Genomic DNA, 23,307 nt, shown 5'->3' on the forward strand with positions numbered 1-23,307 from the left:
ACACACACACACACACACACACACTATAGGCAATGTTCTTATTTTAGTACATCTGAAAACATTATGTGAGTTTATGAGTGTAGTCATTAAACATTATGATGCATTACAATTTACTATGAATACCTCTGTAGTGCACTATAGATACATGACTGTATCTGAGATATTTGTGGAGATATCACTTATTTCCCTAAATACTAAATGAACCATAACCTAAATATAAACTTCATTAAGCATAAATTGCATACAGTGTAAAATGTTTTATTAAACATATTCTCATCCTAACAAGCACCACAAACAGTAGTGCTGATGAAAAAGTTAAAAGTGACAAAATATCACACTATGTATTTTTGTATCTGTCTTTCACTGTACTGTAAGTACGAACATACACACACACTCCAAACACGATGAAATGATTTCCTGAACTGTTTACACCACCAGTGGAGATAATTCCACTCTATCATTATGTTGTCAATAAATCCCTGTGAGGTTGTAAACAACATGTGATAACACAAGCAGACATTTCACAGCTTTGTGTGTCAGGATTGTTGTTATTGGGGTTGTTATTATGTTATTATTTTCCATGTTGTACTAAAAAACTGAGGAGTTGGTTGGACATTAAGCAAGAGCTCATGGATCGTGTGGCCTCTGAGCTGAGGAATACACTGTTGTGCATTGTATCTTCAATAGCAAAACATTCTGAGCTTTATCAAAGCTGGGGTCAGGGCTCAGGGGATTGCTGGATACCTACACTGCCTCACATCTAACTACCTCACTCCTTAAGACTAAATGTATTCAAACAAACCAAGCAAGAAACACTAGCCAATCAGAAGCTGAGGTAATCAGGTCTAAATTTTACTTTGCTCAGTACTTTGGTTTATCTGCTTATATTACTGTCAGCCTCAGTTGTTCTTTGTGTTGAGGGCACATTAGCACTTATTGGTATGATAACATGCTAAACAAAGGTGGTGACCACAATAAACATTGTAGTTGCTAACACTGACATTATTCAAGATTCTTCTTGTGATGCCTCTCAAATGTATGCGGCTCTTTGGTCTTATTTTGACTGTGAACAGTGAACTTCAGAAGCAGCCCTTCTCTCTTCAGCTGAGTCAGAAAGCTCTGACAGAAATGAGGAGGCAAACAATGCACTGCTGCAAGATTTCTGTGACACAACTGCAATTATAGCTGATGGTGCAACAAAATCAGATTACTGCTTAACTTTTATGTCTCTTCTTCTGTACTGTATTTCTACAATTATAAATAGTCAAATGTCAAAGTCATTGTGTTAGGAGCTGACTAATTTTTCAAAGTTACAGAGTATTTTAAGAGTTTCTTTTACTAAAGTTAAAGCAGAACCTTTTATAATTGTGAAAACATTGAGACCTCTTTGGGATTGAAAAGGAGAAGAGGCATCAGATGGCTGTGGATAAAAGCTTGGTATAATTATTATAATCATATTCAGTCTGTAGCCTTGCAAGAATTCAAGAATTCAAAGCCCAGATCACAGAGTGCTTTCTTCATTTAATTATGATTATGATGATCAGAAAATGTTTCAGTCAGAACACTCTCCAGTTACAAAGGTGGAACTAAGTATTTTCAAGTTGAAGGGGCAGAATATTCTCTCAGATGAGCTGTTGAGCCTTGTGCAGAAGGTCACACAACTCACCAAAGTGAAACACAGTTGTAATAAAATAATGAATTCCAAATGCACCATGACTAATGATTATTGAATTTATGCAACATATTTAACAGAAGCAGGAGGAGTACACATGTGGATTTTAATAGCTTGTCTTTCCACAGGTGACACATGAAGCAAACATTCTCACCAAGCTTTAAGGGAAAGCAGACACGATTGGATCAGCACGATTCAAAACACCGACGACTGCACTGCAGCCCATGTAAGCCACTTTGGCAGCAACTGAGTGTCTGTGAGCCCTGGACCAACGTTCCAGTCTGACAAAAATACTTGCAGAAAAAAATCAATTGCATGCTCTTTGTGTAAACAGTAGAGGAGAGGCAGATGCAGTCACGTGGCTATAGATCACGACTGAGTATTGCCAAAACCACAATCCCACCCACCCCGGCTGAAAAAGTGACGCATGTGAAAAGGACATTTTGTGACGAGTGACAAACTGTCTGAAGAGAGCAGCCCGTTGCCAACATTCCTGTATGTGTTTCCTTAAATTTGACCTTAGCTCAAGGGATTAGAGGAAGTAGTCATACTATCAGCTGAGAAGTCCACCACCTTAAGGTCAGACTGAACTTCTGGTCATTACATAATCTAGACTGTGCACAGAAGAAGAAGACTGAAACAAGACTGAATAATTGAAACTGAGGGAACCCTTGAAACAAATTCAAATTAGCTGCAGTTTAATATGATCCACTAAACACTAAAAACCTAAAAAAATCATGTGAACCTTTTGGTTCTCAGCACCTTGAGAATTTCACGCAAAGATTAATGTCAGTTTCCATGCCAATCAGTTTTTAATCTAGGTGGAATACCATGGCTATGAATGCTAGCACAATGAACCAGTCAGACTGCCCGGAGGTGCAGGTACCTTTCCCTGTCTTCTTCACCATTGGTGTGGTGAGTCTGGCCGAGAATCTGCTCGTTGTGGTGGCTGTCATCTGGAACAGGAACCTCCACTCGCCCATGTACTGCTTCATCTGTAGCTTAGCAGCCTTCAACACCATCGCCAGCCTCGCCAAAACCTGGGAGAACCTGATGATTGTGTTTGCCGACGTTGGACACCTGGAGAAGAAAGGTCCCTCTGAGAAAAGACTGGACGATGTGATGGACTCCCTGCTGTGTATGTCATTTGTTGGCTCCATTTTCAGTTTCCTGGCTATTGCTGTGGACCGGTACGTGTGAAGGGCTTGACTTGCAAACAAAAATGTTTTGTAATATATTTTTAACATGGCATGAATATAAAATGGGGTATATGTTTTCCACCTCAGCTTGCTAATCCACCAAAAGCTTATTTCAAAAGTATCATGATGCTGAAAGCTGGTTTGTTCTATTTCAAATCAAAGGCAAACCTGGCTTCAGTGACGATAAAGGAAACCAGAGGCAGGGTGGGCATACTGTAGACTGTAACACAGAGATGAGTGATTTATTTTATCTGTTTACTGCTGCCCCTGCTGTTTTGAACTGTTTTTCTGTGGATTGTGGGGCCCAATTATCCTGTGCTTATATTTAAATTCAATGGCTCAGGGCTAAATAACTATGACTCTGGGGAGAATCCAGAAAAGTCTGAACTTCCTTCTCTGGGTTGCTAACTCAAAGATCCACAGCCTATTCAAGTCAGGCAGTGGTTTTGCTTTTTTTTTTTTTACATTACACTTTATATTACTGTCATGTTACTGTTCAGCATGTGCTCCACACTGTACAGGTAGGTACTCATTTCAGATCTTATCGATATGGTGATTTAAAACATGCCTGTAATACATCACAGTAAAAATTCAGCTGTCTCACTTCGTGTGTAGTTAAATGCTTTTGGGTAAGTGTGACCTGAGACCTGATATTGGGCTGCCATATGTGATTGTGTTATATAAACCAGTTATAAAGCTGTAAGATTTTCAGTGACTTTTCTTGCATTTCAAAGCTTTATACAAATACTCATGGATTGCTCATCTCAGTCAAATGTCAAGTTTTTTAAACATTCATAATTTACCTAGTGGCTACAACTATATGATGTATTACAATGTAATTGTAGTTCATTTGACAATGTTATAATGTTTTCAAACATATTCCCAACATCATTATTTCTGCCTTCAGAATTGCATAAAATGTTGGTTGACTTTAAGACTGCATTCACTGCTTTTTGGCAACTTCAGGGCAGCAGAACAAGCTGGAAACAAAGTTTTTACAGCATGTTTGCTGTGGTCACCTGACAAATGTATGCAAGTTAAATTTTTCACTCTCCTTTTAGCTCTGTTTTGGTATCCATCAGTTTCTAAAGCAAAAATCAGCCTCTTTAGTAGCTAATTGCTCTGCTTTTTAGTTGCAGACGTGGTCTGTAGTTAGGTACTGGACAGGTATACTTAATTGCCTACTGTCTACTCCACTGCCTACCTGCATGACCAACTGACCGACGGTATTATATATTATATGCTTATATTATGGCTGATTGATTATACACTATGGTTAATATTTTATAATAACAATGTATCAGTCAATATGATAATGTGACAGTGTGACAAGGCTCACTTAAAGTAAAGCTCCATAAAGTCCAGGAGAGATGCAGATTCAGGAGATAAACTGTGAAGTTCAGATCACTGCTTAGATGTCTGCCCTACAACTTTATTGTGTTAGTTAGTTTTCCACTGCAGCAGACAGCTCTAAAAAGTTACTGTACTCTGCCTGCTCAGCACCAAATGACAGACACAATTAGAGCCTAAGCATTGAGCAGTTTAAGAGACAGATATTTTTCTCAGGAGTTTGAAGAGACCAAAACAGAGCTAAAAGAAAGTGAATATTGGACGTATTCAGGTGAACAGAAACATGACTGTAGATGAATTAAATGTTGCTCTGTGTCTACTGGATGTTTAAATGAGTAACTCTTTGCAATAAAGCTCAATATGTCAACTCAAAAAGAGCTGATAATTCAAAGTTATGTTCCAAATTGTTTCCATTGCACTCAGGAGGCCAAAATATTTAAAGGTGGAAAGGTGCACAGCCAAAGTTTGGTTTAAAATGTTCAAAAGAACGAGCAAATAACACAATGTAAAGAAGCAACATTGCTAAAGAATCAAAGATGTGTAATGTGTTGTGGAGATACCTACTGAAGTTAGTTCTACCCAGTTAGTCCTGGCCCGTAAACCACACAAACTCACAAAATAAAAAGAAAGGAAATATTCTTTCACACATTTTCCTAAACAGAAAAAAACAGAAATGAACAACAATACACCCCCTGGAATCAAGTTTCTTCTTTACCACAAAGACAGGCTTGATTGCCTTATTAACTCTTTGTAAAACACACTTCATTTAAATCAGAGCTAAACAAAATAAAACTCACAGAAACAATCTTAATACGTCCTTCCACAACCACCTGTGCTTTGGTCAAAATAAATCAGTTCACCAAGTAAAATGTGAAAATGTTTTGGTTCCCCATGCCATTTCCGCTCTCGCTGCTGATGCCTGACCTTCTCTCATTTCTTTGCCACTTCACCTCTTTCCTGTCCCCATAGTCCTTGTCTTAGTCACTGTAAGTCACCAGCATATGCAGCTCATCAAACTGGTCTCAACCGGTCTTGGAGACTGCAGCAGCTACTCTGGCAGTATGCAGTGCTCTATATTTTGGAACTACCTTCAAATTCTGGCTATATTTTACCAGTTGCACCTTTAAGCATTCAAATGAAACTCAAAAGACCAAAATGATTTGTTTTTACTTTCAGTTACATCACCATCTTCCATGCACTTCGATACCACAACATCATGACAATGCAGCGCACGGGGGCCATCTTGGGTGTCATTTGGACAACATGTGGGGTGTCAGCTGTGCTCATGGTGAGGTTCTTCGAGTACAAGTTCATCATGATCAGCTTTGTTGTCTTCTTCATCGTCTCCTTGGCGATTATCTGCTTCCTCTATGTCTACATGTTCACGTTGGCGCGCATACATGCCAGGAAGATTGCTGCCCTGCCTAACAGTGGGAGGAGTCGACATCAGTGGTGGAGGGGCAACAGCATGAGAGGGGCGGTGACTCTCACCATCCTGTTTGGAGCATTCTTGGTGTGCTGGGGACCATTTTTCGTCCACCTAATTATCATCATGGTGTGTCCCATGAACCCATACTGTGAATGTTACCGATCACTGTTCCAGCTGCATGTGGTGCTCCTGATGAGCCACGCCCTCATTGACCCGGCGATCTATGCCTTCCGCATCGCTGAGCTCAGACGCACATTTAGAAAGATGCTGTTTTGTTCAGCCTGGAGGCAGTAGTCATAGAGAAAATCCACTTACACCTTTCATGTAAGCCTCTGTTTATTTGTGGACAGTGTGTGGTTCCTCTTTCAATACAGACAGCTTGACAATCATCAGGTTCCATATATTTACATATTAGAACCAACAATATTTAGTTCAAGGCATCAAACTGCATTTATTTTCCTTTTTCAACTAGCACATGTGTGACGTTTGATGTGTGCATTTGTATGCACCTGTTAAAAATCAAATGTTTCTGTGTATGTTTTATTTTCATTAGATAACTGCCATCTGTCCATCTTTTTACTGCCATGCTGGCTATCTAACCATCCATCCCTTGTCCATCATCCTTTTCTCTCAGGACTTGGATGCAATCTTATATCACCCCAAGGGTCAGTCTTCTCAAATCCTGTTTAAAAAATACCCATCTGCACCATATTTGCATGAGATTCATATTTTGCAGAACCTTTTTTAAATCAAAAGACATGTTATTATTTATTTACATGGGTCACAAAAGCACAGCATCACAGAGTACCACAGTGTACCGCAGTAAACAGTAATACAAGAACACCGTTTTACCTTTGCTTTTATTAAGACACAAAAATAAAAGAATTATTTTTATTCAACACGACCAACACGGACATGAGTCATTTAAACTGAAGCTCACATCTATATTGTTTGCATGCTGTCACATTACCATTAACTAACATGAAAGATGTCTCCACAGCTGTTGATATTATTTGCCTGTACATAAATGTAAGCCTGGACATGCACTTAGCATGTGGGCTTCCTCTCTGCCCAGTATCATATCTCATCCAGTGTTTTCGTAGGAACAAGAAAAGTACTTAACAATCAACAATAACAATGAATCACAGACATGTCATGTTGGAGGTAAATGTACCCTAAGCAAAATGGAAAAATCTTTTTTTTGTTTGTTTTTGTTTTTGTTACACTGAACAAACCAGCAGAAAACCATATGTCACTGGGTTTTAATAAAAGCAATTTTCCATTTGGGTGTATGATGTTCTGTACATTTGTGTGCGTATTCATATGCTCTTATGTGAGCTCATAATTGCAATTAATGAACATTAATGGAAGCTACAGCAAGGCGATTATAACACAGTACAGAAAATACATCATTTTAATACTGTTTTCTGTTTGTTGTTGCTATGTTTGTTCCAGACACATCTTTTTTCACATCTTTCTATCCATATGCATAAAAATACCATGGACCAGTTTGAAGATACAAATAATACAAATGGTTTGCTCTGTTTTGCAGTTAATATTACTATCTAACACATGTATCTACCACAAAGAAATGATGCATGAGATTTCTTATGAAGAGCAGTTTCAGCAGATGATTGCAATTTGTGATGAAGTTCTGTCAAACTTATCAGTTGAGAGGTAGGCACCACTAACACACTCTTACAGAGAGCACTGTGAAGCTATTTGTACATTCATTTTCACATTTCAAGTATAGCCTTAGGGCATCTTTACATTGATGCAGATCATGGGGCAGGTAGGTGGTCAGACGAGATCATCAGGGGGTACACTGACAGAATAGAGTAGCTATCATTAACAGGAAAATATAAGACAGAGGCAGGAAACACTCTGCATTCAAATCACTGCAGAAAAGACTCTGTCACTGAGTGCTGGCAGATTTGAGGAATCTGCTCCTGCAAACCATGTGTCTGGACCACAAATGTTCCAGACATGTTTTTACTTGCACATCTCACACCTCTCTCTCTTCTTCTGAATCTCTGCAGCAGTCTGCACCGGCTGTTTGCAGTGGAGGGGTGAGGCAGGGCATACAGCTGCAGCAGCAGAGTGGCTCTTAACATATGATGTCATTTGAAAATTCAACAGCAGCCTAACTTTACCTACTCACAAATGACAACAATGTCATGTCTTCGAATTTTAAGCTTTCGTTGTGTCATTTAAACGCATCGATTGTACGGTAGTTAAAATACGGAAATGACTGCGGTTTTGTCTAGGTATAAGCAACAAACTATTTAGTTATGTTTAGAAAAGGATCACGTTATGTGACATAAATTAAGTACATTGGGTAAGTAACATAAGTTAAACTAAGTAAGTTAGTTGGTTTTTAGTGTCACACAAACAGCAGTTTCCTGGGTGAGAGTTTGACCCAACCATCCACCCACAACCACCTCCCAATGAGGACTGTCTCACTCTCACCTGACTTTTTTTTTCTCTTTTTCTTTTCTCTTTTATAACATTGGCAAGTAAAACCACAAGCAAAAAGCATAAAATGCATTGTGACAATATGTAAAATTACGATATTGTTGTGTTAGTCATACGCCATTTGGTGATACAGGGCTTAACAAGGTAACACATTCTGCAGGTTATTAGCAGCATTAAAGTGGGACTAATGATGAGCTCACTAATTAAAAAAAACAGACTGATTAAAGAAATGTCAGCTTGAAAGGAAAGGAAGGCCACAAACAGTTTTCTGTGATGCACTTTCAAATGAATGATTTCAGATGGTCCTTGCTGTGTGTTTAAATATGTGCCTGATGAATTAGCCACTTTGCTTACAAGGCAGATACATTAGGAGACAGTAGCTTAAGCTTCCTATATACAGTGAGTGTCGCATTTACAGTTCTCAAATAGTGTATTTTGACAGAATTTTATGCTTATGCTCCAGTGTTAGATCCAGTTTGTTCATCCTAACCCACCAACCATTGGTTTGTCTCTCAATACTTACCTGTCAGAGCGCAGATGTTGTTGCAAGCATTTCTCAGGCTGTAACAACAGATGATCTCCTTGAAAGTCTTCCTCATCTCTTGACTCCTGAAGGCATAGATCAGTGGGTCAATCACAGAGTTGCACATGATGAGGATGAGGTACATGTTGAAGTGGGACATAAAGCACACGCAGTACAGGTTCCGCGGACAGGAGATCATCAGGATCAGGTGGAGGAAGAAGGGCGCCCAGCACACAATGAAGATCCCCAGCAGGATGGTCAGTGTGATGGCCCCCTTCATGCTGGCTCGCTGGTGGATGGAGTTGTAGCCTGGCAGGGCGGCAATACGCTTGACGTGGGAACGAGCGAGCATAAACATGTGGCTGTAGAGGGAGGCCATGATGAGCAGCATGGCGAAGAACATGGAGACCAGGCAGATGATGACAGGGGTGGTGTCTGAGTAGATGATGAAGACGATCCCACAGCCAGTGCAGAAGGTCCAGATTAAGCCAATGATGCAGCCAGCTCTCCTCACTGTCATGATGTTGTGATACCTCAGTGCATAGAAGATAGTGACATACCTGTAGATGATAACACCTGTTGAGTTCTGTAGCATCTTTCATTAGGCCATCATCATTAGGCATGTTCAGCTGACATGTTGTGCACTCACTAAAACATGTTTCTTTGATAACAGAACATTGTGCCATAGTATTAATTCACTGTAACTTGACTCAAACTGTAGCCTCTGACTTGAACATTGCCCCCCTGTTCCTGGTAATTAGAGCACAGTTCTTTTCAGCACTCTCTTTTAGAAAATACTATTATATTATGTTATATTGAATTCTTATTCTTATGTTATATTGAATTGTTCTGTTGATAGAAACCTATGTAAGTTGTATATTGTTATCACGTAACATTTCCATTAGCTGAGCTAGTGGCCTCATGTCTTGTTTCAGAACAAATAGAAGTAATGTAATTATGTCTGCTAACTAATGAGAGAGTGCATTTAATTATTAAGTCAATTTCATTTAAAAGCTTTAAAAGAACTTGTCCTGGAGTAGGACAAGTAAGTACAAGTACGAGAGTGTGAATCTTAAATGGATGTTCTACATTTCAGGAAGATATAAAAGTGTTTGAATCCATTTACCTGTCCACAGCAATGGCCAACAGGCTACACATCGACGCAACCACAGAGATGCAGATCATGGAGTCAAACACATTGTCCATTTGCCGAATGAAGTGGTCCTCCACCACCAGCTGTCTATTGTTGAGGAGGTAAATGATGATGGTCTCCCAGGCGTTGGACACACTCACCAGCATGTCTGCCACTGCTAGACTGCAACAACCAATCAAGCCAGGTTAAGCTTTGATCAAAAACACAAGTGTTCACAAATCTTGACATGTTTCTGTTTGTGTGCATTCTCTCCATGAATATACGATCCCACAGAGTAGCTGTCCTAGTCCCAACATACAATTCCTAAAGCACTCTTTATTAAATGTAAATATATTAAAATTTAGAAACACCAACAGGGAAACAGTTAGTGCTTAAATGAATTCACATAAATTTGGAATGTGTTCTTTTCAATTTTTATTCAAACGATTAAGGGACGACGCACTGACAGTCTTACACGGACTGACGACGCACTGACAGACATAAGCACTTAATGTCCATGTAACATGGTTTGGCTAAATTGGCTTCAGAACCTGACACTCTTCTAACTTGGTCTTTGTCTAACATACTGGACCTTTAAATATGCAACAAAAGGACGAACAATGCCAGGAATCCACAGCCATGCTAATCATTTTTTGCAGCTGTGATGCTTTCACTTTTGACATTTTGCTGTGAATCAAAATGCCCAAAAGTCATTGGGACTCATCCTCCAGAAGCACTGAGTGCCTGTGCAAAAAATGTGTTCAAATTCATTAAATCCTTGTCAACATATTTACTCTGCAGCAGAGTAACTGGCTGAGTGATCAGTACCATTCCTATAGAAATTGTTGGTGTGGCTGAAAACAACAAAACAATCATCAGTCATCTAGTTCACATTAACCTAAATGCATTTTCAAATAAAAGATAGCGATGCTTTAATCCCACAGTAACTCTGTCTCTCCACCTCTCTCTAAATAAAGATAAACTTGAGACACCTCAAAGAAATCATTCAAAATCACATCAAAGCAGTGACCTGAATGTCAGCTGTCTCTGATGATGCTGGTGACATAAGCTGAGACTCTTATCATTTGCTCTTTTGGGAGGGAATTCAATATTTCAAGTCATAAAGCTCAGATTGAAATAAAGACACAAGCAGTTGGTGTTAACTTTAAAATTGAGTTGCGGTGGCTTTTTTTTTTTTTTGATTCAGTCAAGTTCCATCAAATTCAAGACTTGACTCTGTGTGATACCAAATCCATTCCATGTCATGTGTCATGAGGCCACATCTGCCAAGAGGAACTGCAATCACATGTACAGAAAACTGGTAAATCGCTGCATATGTGCAGTTATGAAATGTCATCATTCTGAGCGGGGTATAAGATTATGAGATGAAAAGAAAGTCAGATGCTCTTGTAAAACTCTAGATTCACTATGGCATTTTATCAAATCACTTTTATGCAAGTCTCATGAATTTATGAGTTTCCACTGGAAAAGAATAAAGGCAGACAGATCTTTTAAGCTCAAATAATGCTAATTATCTTCACTTGTATAAATAGACCCACTTTTCCCTCTCAGGCTAGTACAATAACTTCATTGCATAATGAAGGTTTTTATTTTAATATGTGATATTTTTGTTCAGTTCCTCTGTAGTTCAGAATGTGCATGGTGGCTGTAAAATTAAAAAGTTTCCACTTCCATATACACACATAGAAACAAATTCTTCCAGCTCTCACCACCCTTGATACACGTTGACGTAACCACCATCTGCTAAGCAGTTCCAGTGAAACTTTACTGCTCTCTGTTAATGTAGTGGCTGCAGTCACCTCAACAATAGAATTAAATTAGATGAGACAAAGAATGAACATCCTTCATTCCTCATCCTCACAGCAGTATGGTGACAGTAACACACAAGCTGCAGGCAGCCTACACTGCCTCTCTGAACTTACTTTGTAGGCTTTTACTTGAGGAATTTTCTCATATCCTATTTACTGTTCAACTCTTCTACTTCAAGCTGTTTCTTCAGTCATTTGTTGGTGAAAATCTTGAGATTGATTGGGGGACAGTGACAAGGCTGGATAGCTAGATAGTCCTCATGTTAAACATACTGTCAAATCATATTTGCTGTTTTTGAACTACATGCAACATTATTGACGTTGAATCTAGCTAGCATAGCATTAGCTTTTTGGCTCACAGCTGAGCCAAAACTCAAATATCTCCCATTGCCAACTTATCTAAGGTTCATCCCATTTACTGGAACAGTGAGCAACATTTCCATTGCACAGGGATCTAATGGGATGTTACCAGGGGAACTGTGCTTTAGCTTTTGAAAAAAAAGTTAAATGTTGATTGCAAAACATAAAAATACTTTTCTTTAGTAATAGTATGAGTGGTGTAATTGGAAAAATGTAGGAGAAACAGGCAGCTCACAGAGAGCACAGCTATTTTTAGCCTTGGATGTATCACATAAAGACAGAAGAATATTGCAGTCCTGGTAAACATGGGGGGGGAGGCTCTATTCTATTACATTACATGTTGTGTAAATTATTCACCTGCAGACAAAGAAGTACATTGGTGAGTGGAGGTTCTTGTTCTTTACTATAGCTGTGATGACCAGGATGTTCTCCAGCAGGGAGATGATACCCAGGATCAGAAAGACCTGAGGAGAGAAATACAGTGTAAGTGAGAATTATAAGAGAGGAAAGACTGAAGGGCAAAATTGTGTAGAATATTCAGGATTAAAAATGGAATGTAGAATAGGTCCCAACCTGGCCATTGTTAACCTCCACCACTCCATCCCACCCCCCAAAATAGTGTTGCAAGATAAATATGACAGTTGATAGGAAAATTAACAAAGATAGGAAACAGGAAGGAAGAGGGAAGTGTAGTAATGGTAAGCAGTTATTTGGATGTAGCAGAACATGAGTCCAACAGAGCATAATAAAGTATTTATAAACAGAATGATCCATCCATCCATCCATCCACACAGGCACAGGGAGAACATGCAAACTCCACATAGAAGGGCCCAGACCGGGATTCAAACCTGGAACCCTCTCACTGTGAGCAACAGTGCTAACCACTGCACCACCGTGCTGCCTGAGAACAATATTTAAAATAGCTGAAAAACTATGGTGTTTAGATGTTCAGAGCCACACACACACACACACATAGTTCATACCTCTACAGCAATGTGGACCTGCTCACATGCTGCGGGTTTGGAAGTGCTGGTCTTGGCCGGTAGCAGTGGAGGGGACAGGGTGTAGTTTTGGTGATAGTAGGAGTAAGCCCAGGTGGAGTTACCCAGCATCTCCTCCTCCAGGTAGTAGGACTCATTAGATGCATTCATCTCTGCTGTGGCTCTGGTCCAGATCACTGCTGCTTGACTGTGGTCATCATTTTTCAGGCAGACTGTAAAGGAAAACCAAAGTGAGACATGTTGTTTATTGCGTCTGCAGCTCAGATTACTTTTTTTTAAAAAGCAAAAGCAAAAGTTAATGTCATTAGTTTTCTTATATTAACTTCAATACACAAGAAATGCAAAATTATGTGTACTTATGTATATATATATATATATATATAAAAGCCATTTAGCCATTTCAGAACAACTTGAATGGATTGTTATTTCATGGCCAGCTAGCACCTTCTTGGCTGGATGCTCTCTGCTGGCAACCGCAATGTGATGACAAGAAATAATGTCTTAATGTAATGTGTTAATTCCACACAGTACCGAGAGCCAGGCTGGGTATTTTCCCCTTCTTCCGATCTTTACTCTAAGCTAAGATAACCCATTGCTACAAATACAAATTTATCATACATAACACAAGGTCTGTCTAATCTTAAAGGAATTGGCCAAAAGGTGAGAGGAAGATTTTCTTATCTACTCCATCACTTTCTTTTAAGACTAAGAAGGCTATGTGTTACATGAAGAGTTAATTAATATAAGTTCATTTCATGTTTATAAAAGATAGTGAGCCTCAGTGAAGTCAGACTTTAGACCTGGATCAGCTTGGATGAGTTTGTAAACTCAGGAAAGCACTTCATGAAATGAAGTAAACGGTCACAATTATCACAAGATGACACACAAATTACATCCCATTATGCATCAGAGAGATTAATTTAGTATCGGCAGTCCGACATGACACTCCTAGAGGTGAATGGGACACAGATGCCTCAGCGTTAAGATCCTGGCCCCAGCTGATGAGATGTGACGAGACCTGATCGAGTGACTTTTCCTTCTAGAGAAGAGCTTCTTCTTTTTTCAACTCAACTCATGACCCAGTTAATGGAACCTCCAGTGATGTCAAATGACACTGTTTGCACTTCTAACACATTTGCACAGACAAACTAATGAGCTCTTTCATTGTATCATAGAAATTCACCGTAGTCATGTGGTACATGAGGCATTTCCAGGAAGATAAGCTGCTGTCAAAGCTGATAAAGACAACATGTAGGGACTGAATGCATGAACAGGGGGAAAAACACACTGGAAACAAAATAAAACCATTAAAGTAAAATTAAGTTAAATTTAATTCTCTATTATGCCTCCAATAACCGCTGTTTGGGCTGCAGTCTATCTGATCTCAGTGTGCCATTATCCAAATCCTATTACACAGTGACAATATGAGCTTAACTGGCATTATAATTAACCTTTGCTGCAGGGCTTAATGAAAAAGCCATGCCATTTATGTCAAGTTAAGACATTTTACCACTATTATGCATGCACTTTGAACTCAATAATTGCTGGACGTATGAATGATATCAACACAATTGGAATTTAATTCTTCTGGTACTAATTGACAAAGCAGTTATTTTAAGCTATTTTCAAACAATTAGTGTGAGAAAAGGTTTTAATTGATGTTGGACCTATTTCCAATTTTATGATTTCAACTCTTAAAAGTACCACTGTCATTCAAATTCCAATGGCTGGAGCAGTCATATTTCAGTTATTTACTTTATATGGCGAGTCCCTTCAGAGCATATTAACAGCTCATATTTTTTCACATCAGTTTGCTTAGTAGTAATATCAGTAAGATATCCTTTCCAAAATATACAGAAATGTTAAGTGCTCTCTAGCCTGTTGCAATGACTGAAAAAAATATATTTTTAATTATCCTCCTTGTTGATGCTAGCGATAAATGGATGGCAGGAGAGAATTTTATTTCAGTCTGTTCAAACCCACACAGAGAGAGATGTGACTACATTTTCAATGCAAGGCAATTAAGATCTTTTTCTTTTAGGATTAAAAGTATGATTTGTTTCAACTTTCATTCAATAGACACAGTAGACCTTTTTAATTGTTGCATTTTCTTTTAAGTTATTTTTAAAAGAAAAAAAAAACATCACATCGAAGACAACTTGTCAGCTTGAGACAAAGCTATGAACTAACGTACAGCACAGACAATTTGGGTGTAACAGCAGCAGACATGAAAGTCTCTATGCATGAGTTACAGAACTGGCTTGAGGGGAGCTCCATGCCACATGCTTGGTTACAGGAGTCTAAGGAGTCTTTTTCCCTTTTTCTTTGAAGAGGCTCGTGTAGTGTGTATAGGTCAAGGGTTAGGATCCTGATCAGAGTCCTTTAATAACTATCTTTTATCTTTGCTAATATTTTTTTATATATATTTTCTTATCTTCCTCTTGATATAAAGAAGAAATGTTTTGTTAAGGTTCAATGTTGTTAATGAACGCATGTTGCAGAACATTTATGCTGAATGTAAAATGTTCACTTTCACACTGTTCTTATTTTTTATTCTTGCTTCATTTACCTTCTGGCAAAGGTGATCTTTCTCATACTGATTACAGCAGTTTTAAATTCTTTAAGCTTATATTTAGACACTCACAGAGCTGGGGAGACTGGAGATTGTGGTCTTGGTTTAATAGAAAGCAAAAAGTCTCCAGTGCTCAGGACATTACATACTAAATGTTGTTGAGCTGAAACCACAACCTTTCCTAATCTTAATTAAAGTGCTTTTGTAGCCTAAACCTTTACAGCCAACATCAACCTCCAATTTTGTTCTCGTACATTAATGCAGCACTTTGTTCAACCGAACACAATCCAGCTAGCGATGTTCTATATCCATGTTTGTGTTTAGGAGAGAAATAAATTCACAAATAGAGTATGTTATATACACATATAAACAGTGTTAGGATGAAGCAAATTTAAAGATCAAGACTGTAACACCTGAACATTGTTTGCTGTAAACAAACAGGGAGTCTAAAAGTCATGGATGAGTGGTAGAAAGCTCCTTTGGTTACTAAACATTAACTATACATAACAAATAAGCGTGCTTTGTTCAGATGCGAAATATAGAAGCAATAGCTGAAAGCACTGGCACTGTGAAGTCCACAGACTGCAGAGACTTTAGCTAAAACGAAGAGAAGGGAGGGTGACTTGTCTCCTACATGGTCTGTTTTATATTTCATTCTCCCCAGTAACATTTCACTTTTATGTGACTTAATAGAGCACACTGACAGATTGTCAAACTGTGTTTTATTCTGAGAAATGCCTTCCACGCCTATTAACTTCGAGATCAATGTCCACAAAAAAGAGTCTGTTAGGCTTGCTAGATGTTGTGTTTCAAATGTTGCATCATACTGCATAAAAAAGAGCTCGCAGTTTTAATGGAAACCTCAAACTACCTTAAAATCTGTTATCAGGCATTTTTGCGTTAGCCGAGGAGCCAACACTCACAGCCCAGACTGACTCACTAATCAGAGCAGAAAAGGCTCAGAGGAGCTTCAGTTTCTGTTGAAAAAACAAAACAAAACAAAACAAAACAAACAAACAAAAATAACCAAGAACACATTATGGAACATATTCATTTCATGTGCAGGTTAGCCACCTGTCGTCTGCTGCAGTGTTCACACACACACACACACAAAAACACACATCTGTTCCCTGCTGCTCTGATCCCACTCATGTTGCTGTTTTAACATGTGATGTCAGAGATGGAGGCATGTGCAGTACGTGATGTAAAGATGTAAGCCACTGCATGACGAATTACTAACCATCACAGACTCCGGTACTTGTTCCTGTTGTGACACGCTGCATTTTCAGACACCATAATCACACCTCCCTTGTGATTTCAACTGCTCTGATCCTTAGTTCACTGCTTGTCTCTCCTTGTTTATCCTCCTGTCTCTGATTGTGTGTTTTCCTTCTCAGATCTACTCCTTTTTCAAATCACCCCTCTTCTCTTTAGTGACAGTCCCAGTGGTTCAGACATTGACATCTCGTGCCATTGTCACAAAGCAGAAAGCAAGATCCATGCTAGCTTCATCACATCATCAAGAGAAGGCATCTTGAAGCTTCTCTGCTGACAGCAAATGATCATCTCCTTTAAAGCCCACCATGGATGTGGACACGGTTTTACCAAATAATGCTTCTTCAGATGTGAGAGCTTATACAAACACTTTCTCTGCCAGCATGTGCAAACTTTATATTAACATTCTAAACATATTTAACATAAAAACAACAGTCATCTCTCAAGTGGGAGTTTGGGTACCTTTAAATGTGTTCCACATCATTCATTCATATTCAGGACAAAATCATTTATGCATCTTGCAACAAATGTAATTAAATCTAATGACATGGAAATGTTAATCACTGCACTGTTTGCATGTATAACCTACCACAATGAAACACAATCACAGTGAATAAATCACTGTGCAGCTATCAGTGTGATCTGCAGTTATCAAGTGTTGCTGTGAACCCCTGCTCCATTTTCAACATGATATTATCATATCATGACAGAAAAATACTGCCACTACTATGGAGCCACAAGCCTGAAACAAATTTAATAATAGGTTAACAAAGCAAAAATCCAAGCACTTCAGAGAAACAGCAACAGCTTTTTTCCCCCTTAACCTCCATATTACCTGATGAAATGAAAACTTGATTTATTTATTTCTCATTTCTCATTGTCCTCATCAGGTTCTTTCCAATGCTTATATGATGAGATGTAAGGAGACTATGTATGTCCAGAATGATTGGCCCAGGGTTGGAGTGTTTGTATGTTGTTTCCTGCGTCCTGTTGTTTTAAACAAAGGTACTTTTAAATATGACAGAATTTAAATATGTATCAAGGCTGACGGAGTAACACCTCTGAAACACTCATCAACTGTAATATGGAGACATGTCATTCAACTCAGAAACCGTAGAAAAATACTGCAGTTCTGCAGCACCTGCATTCTGTTTATCCAGCCTGAGACTCGTACCTGAACCTGTTTAGACTTGACCTGCCTGTTTGACCTTTTCGCCCTTTTATTGGATTTTGGATTCTTGCCTGCTTGCTTGCCTGGATTGCTGACTTCCTGTTTTGAGCCTTGTCTGCCTCACCATCTCATAAATGGGTTTTGTACCAGCATTTCAATTTAAATAACTCATTGAACTGAATCAAGCTCTGCCGCTGACATTTGCATTTGGGTCCGTCTCCTGTATTTATATAGTATTTGTATTTTAATACTTTACTTGGTTAAAAATATGTAATTAAATGTACTTAAACTATGAAAATACTCATTGTGCAGCAAAATGTTCCCTTCAATGTTTTACTATTGTATCTGATGTTTTTGGATTAATATTACTGCTGCATCCATGTGTATGATGAATTTTACTTTTGTAGATGTTTGAGCCTGAACTCATTTCTACTTTATATACTGTTGGGTAGGTTAATCTACAGTAATTCACCATCATTTGTTTGTAGAATCAGCCTGATTCTCAGCCAGCATTCTAGTCTCCGGTAGGGATTGACCACAACCAACTGAGCATAAAGCATCAGATCTCAATCTGAAGCTCATGATATAACCGACTCCAATGACAATGACACGGATGATAGCAAAGCATGATGGTCATGAGCATTTCTTCAAAGGTTGCCATGACTACAATGTCACAAACAGTGTTAAATGGGTGTTCTTTTTCTCACAGATGTCCCCAAAAATAACAGCACCGTCACATTCACACCATCATCAAACCTTTCACGGCTTGTGCTCACAGCAAGTCAAATGCAGCCTGCTGGACATAGTGATGTTTAAAGAAGTGAGCTTATTGTGTGGGTTTCTGTTTCAAATCAGATGCTGTGGCATTGCAGTTTCAACAAAAATATGACAAAAACAAATATTAAACCACATGGTTATGTCTGTTTTTAGCTAATACACTGAATTAAATACCTGAAAATGAAGGCACTTTATCACAGTGAGGCAAAAATAACAACAAAGCTTCCCATCTCATTGATTTTCCCAGTTGGCCAAAATGTTGTAATACACGCAGAGATATTGGAGGGAGAGATACCATGGTATAAACAGTCCTAGCTAGAGACCCACAGTGAGAACTAATCCTTTTCTGTCATGTTACATGCATGTAATATTGTGGAGCTGTTTTCCAACATGTTCTGTTACAGCCAGCCGAGCTTGTTGAGTCACTGTTTATGAGCTTTATTAAAATGGCTTTCCAGAAGTCAAAGAGAAACACGCATGAGATGATGTGATGCAAACCAAATAATAGAACTAAAAAGAACTTGTATACGGAGGCGTGTTTTTGTCGCCACAGCAGGAGATGTATTTATCAGAAACCAGATTCAGGTCAGTCAGTAAAAACCTAGCTTTCTCTCGCTGAGTGATGTTCAGTGCTGCTGCTTTGCCACAGTGGTGACTAATCTTTGTGGGGGGGGGGGGGGGACAAAACAAAACATTTTCTCTAGACAGTTACTACAGTAAAAGTTAGACTGATCAAGCAAAGCATTTTCTGCACAATGGGGTTGGAATCTTTCAAGTCTTTCAAGTTCTTTTAATGCTAATGAATCAGTGGTCTCTCAGATTTCACATTTCAGAGTGTTGCTAATTTGCTCTATTTTTAACTGCCACCAGCTAACAGCAGTTCTGTGCTGAAATACAACCTTCGGTATTTCTCCACCTTACACTGGATGGTTGATGTTTTTTGCTGATTAATGTGGGGTGAAAGTAACTTAAAGCAAATGCACATCTGGCAGGATGCCATGGGATTGTGCAGCATGGACTTCCCTGCGTTTGTATTTCTATAGGAAGTACCAGAGCACCTGAAAGAAGGACTGAGGCTCTATCAGTGAAATCAGGTCCTGCGCATTTCACAACAAATCACAGCCACAGTGCATATTACTGTGGTGGACTTATTTCTGAGCAGGCATGAGGATCGCGCTGTTGACAAAATCTGCTGGGAGGATAATGTACTGGAATAAAATTTTTTGCAGTTTTTCTTTTGAATGTAGACTGTACAACTTTGAGTCCATTAAAGCCAAAAGCTATTGTAAGAGTTTTACACCTCATGTAAACTATCCTTTCATGGATACAGTGGGTAGTGAGGGCCATGATGTGGATTTAAGATGAGCAAAATACCAGTGTAGGCAAGTTTAGAATATATTTCATGTAGCTATAAGATGATTTGTAGCTTTATATGAGGCTACTGGCAGTTAATATTGACATATTATTAAGTGATTAAGCGTAACTAGTTGCCACAAACAACAAACAAGTAAAAAATATCCCAATATCACAAAAACCCTTGAAGGAAATCTTGCCGCTGCACATTCATGTGACCAGACAAACTTCAAATTTCCATACAAATATCATAGGACAAAAATAATAATCATAAACGGTAATCTCCAATGTGCCAACTACTCTGCAATTGACAGATTTGAAAAAACATTAATGCAAAAATGATGTCTTCTGAGGTGGTAATAAAAATTCATTGCGAGTGGGGAGACAGAGTTAAAGAATGACTCACCTCTCACAGGAGCTGTGACTCAAATCCTTTCCACAAATGGCTCAGAGGGACTAGATGGTGCCTCTGTGTAGCATCAGACCAGCGGATTTACGCATCATGAGACTGGAGATGCCGAGCTGTGAGAGCAACAGAGAGAGAGAGAGAGAGAGAGAGAGAGAGAGAGAGAGAGAGAGAGAGAGAGAGAGAGAGAGAGAGAGAGAGAGAGAGACAGAGGGAGGGAGAGGAACTCCCCCTTCAGATTTGACAGCATGGACACGACATACAGCTACTGCCAGCAATTTCTAACAATCTCTCTCACAGTGAGCTGAAAGAAGCTGCAGTCAAAAACACAGAGCTTCCTCCAGGCTGAAATATTCTGTCTGTGATGAGCCTCCCTCTTAGAAGAATTTAGCACTTAAATGTGACTTAGTGCAGAATTTCAATCTGCAGCATAGTGGAAAATATAATGAGTAGCAAGAGGAGGAACAGATGTTTCTGACTTAAGTCCACTTTGGTTTTTTTGTCTTTGTTGGGTTAAACTGCACAGCTCAACAATTCTGTACTAATACCTTTGTTCAAATTCAGGAGAGAGTAAAAAAAGCACAAACTACTAAATGGATCTTTGTCAATTAAAGTTTTTAAAGGGCATTTACAATGAAAAAGTACGACAATGCCCTCAGTTATTACGTCTCTGTTTTGTAAAAAAATCTCTTCATTTTTGAAATTTTTGAGTTTGAATGTGTCCTCAGAGGACGCATATTAAAAGTGTTATTAGTGACATGCAAAAACAGATAGTGAAGTGGCACGTACAAAGTACTAAAACACTATAATGATACTAAAATGCACATACGAGCATTTTCACATCCAAAACAAGGAATATCGATTTCATTTTAATATTTTCCATCATGAATGAAATTAGTATGGAGCGATTATTGTATCAGCAAACATTACAAATGTGAGTGGAGGGTTGTGAAAATCAAATTTGGCAATTTGGAAAAAAAAAATTATATATTCAGATGTTCACATTAAATGAGATTAGTAAATGTGTACACAAATCACACGGGCCTGTCTTTTACATGTGATTTTTGCTACACTTCTGCTGTGACAGAAATCAAATAAGTGTGGTGATATACAGTATAAGTGAGTGGAGATTTGTCTGCGTGACTCAGTAGCTGTACAGACCACCTACCACTGCAAACCACCCCAGTGAATGGTGGAGGTCATGGACTGATGAAGCCAATAAGGCCAAGTCATCTGCAAAAACCAGAGATGCAGTTCTGAGATTTCCAACCTGGACACTCTCCTCATGCCAGCGGCGCCTTGAGATACTTCCCTGAATATCTCATATAGAACTGTAGATAAGGGGCAACGTTAATGGAGTCCAACACACACAAAACGTGTCTGACTGCTCCAAGAATACTGACTTCACTTTGGTTATTTTGGACCAGATGACGGTAACATCCCCTGCTATCCCATACTCCTGCAAAAAGCCAATTGTTGAAACAATGGCTGTTTGGAACAGTCAGTGAATGGTTAGCAGAGAAAACGTTCATGCTGTTAAGACTATGAGACTATGTCTTCTTTTCCATTGTGAACAAACAAACTTACAAACTTGTTAATAGCACTGGAGGACAGGTTAAGACAGATATGATTTTGAAGATATAGTTCAACATTCTGCATTATATGCTTAGTTGTCTTTCTTTTCCAGATTTAGATGAGGGGATTGATACTATTTTCACATCTGTGGAAAATGTAAAGGCATAGCATAAAGACTAGAAAGGGATAAACAGCCAAAAAAAAAAAAAAAAAAAACACAACCAACAGCTCCCTACCAGGGACAGCAGCATATCTGGCATCTTGTTATTTCCATGTTTCCAGGCAATGAAAGGAGACTTCAAAAAGTTATTTCTCTTTGCCTAGAAGCACCCAGCACACACTGCAACCCTCAATAAAACCCTGACAAACTTTTTAACATTTTGGTTTTTGAACTGGCTAAACAAAAATATTTATAAAATATATACATGTATTAATCAGTGAGTTTTAGAGAAACAGGTTGACATATTTTATGAAGCTTCAGTAGATGGGTAGATATGACAGTGGGATCGATCCATCCCATAATCTTGCGGCACTTCCCGCAGACCCCCCAGAGAACAAAGTCAGAGGTCTTGTCCAAGTCCAAAAACACATGTAGACTGGGTGTGCAAACATCCCATTGTCCCTCCATCAGGAGTAAACAGTTGATCCTCTGTTTCAAGGCCAGGACAGAATCTGCATTACTTCCCTTAAATCCTTTCAGCCCCCTAGAATAACCTTTTTTGGCAAGGCTAAGCAGTGTGATATCCTAACAATCAGACTACACCCTATGGTTCCCTTTTTTGAAAATAGGAGACACCACTTTAGTCTGCAACTCAACAGGTACTATACTGCAAGCAAAGCTGCAGAGGCTTGTCAGTCAAGACAGCCTAACAATGTCTAAACCTTCAGCATCTCAGGGTGATTCTCACTCACACTCGGCACCTTGCTTTATAGAAAAGTATGCCACAGATTTGATATAATTAAGTGTGGTGATTCAAAAGAGTCAAGTTTAAAAAAAAAATTTCAAAACTGATGCAGAAGTGGCCAAGATATCATGAATTTTCTAGCCTTTAGTTCCCATGATTCAGTTTGATTTCTCAGCCTTAGAGATAAAGTTCCTTCATAGCCACAGAGGATATTATGCAACCGCATATAATATCCCGCACCCTTGTGACTACATACTTTGATGTATAAAACAGGGAAGGGAATCTGAGCATGGAGGATCTGTT

General features: G+C 38.8%; 2 protein-coding genes across 3 annotated transcripts; one reads left to right on the forward strand and one right to left on the reverse strand.

Moving 5' to 3' along the window:
- Positions 1 to 1,619: 1,619 nt before the first annotated feature.
- mc2r (melanocortin 2 receptor) lies at positions 1,620 to 6,405 on the forward strand. 2 transcript variants are annotated; one of them, XM_046400492.1, is made up of 3 exons: positions 1,622 to 2,251; positions 2,482 to 2,862; positions 5,398 to 6,405. In XM_046400492.1, exons 2-3 carry the CDS (start codon positions 2,504 to 2,506, stop codon positions 5,942 to 5,944), a joined length of 906 nt encoding a protein of 301 aa, XP_046256448.1. In that variant the 5' UTR covers positions 1,622 to 2,251; positions 2,482 to 2,503; the 3' UTR covers positions 5,945 to 6,405. The 2 variants fall into 2 exon arrangements, with proteins under 2 accessions (XP_046256450.1, XP_046256448.1); XM_046400494.1 differs by having other exon boundaries at positions 1,620 to 2,862.
- Positions 6,406 to 8,084: 1,679 nt separating this feature from the next.
- LOC124065260 (melanocortin receptor 5-like) lies at positions 8,085 to 22,043 on the reverse strand. Its single transcript, XM_046400491.1, has 6 exons — positions 21,693 to 22,043; positions 20,525 to 20,640; positions 12,953 to 13,182; positions 12,327 to 12,433; positions 9,775 to 9,963; positions 8,085 to 9,208 (listed from the first exon to the last, which is right to left on the reverse strand). The coding sequence occupies exons 3-6, from the start codon at positions 13,118 to 13,120 to the stop codon at positions 8,638 to 8,640; spliced, it is 1,035 nt and encodes a 344-aa protein (XP_046256447.1). The 5' UTR covers positions 13,121 to 13,182; positions 20,525 to 20,640; positions 21,693 to 22,043; the 3' UTR covers positions 8,085 to 8,637.
- Positions 22,044 to 23,307: the final 1,264 nt, after the last annotated feature.

This window comes from Scatophagus argus, chromosome 9, assembly GCF_020382885.2.
Source record: "Scatophagus argus isolate fScaArg1 chromosome 9, fScaArg1.pri, whole genome shotgun sequence".
NCBI classification, from domain to species: domain Eukaryota; kingdom Metazoa; phylum Chordata; class Actinopteri; family Scatophagidae; genus Scatophagus; species Scatophagus argus.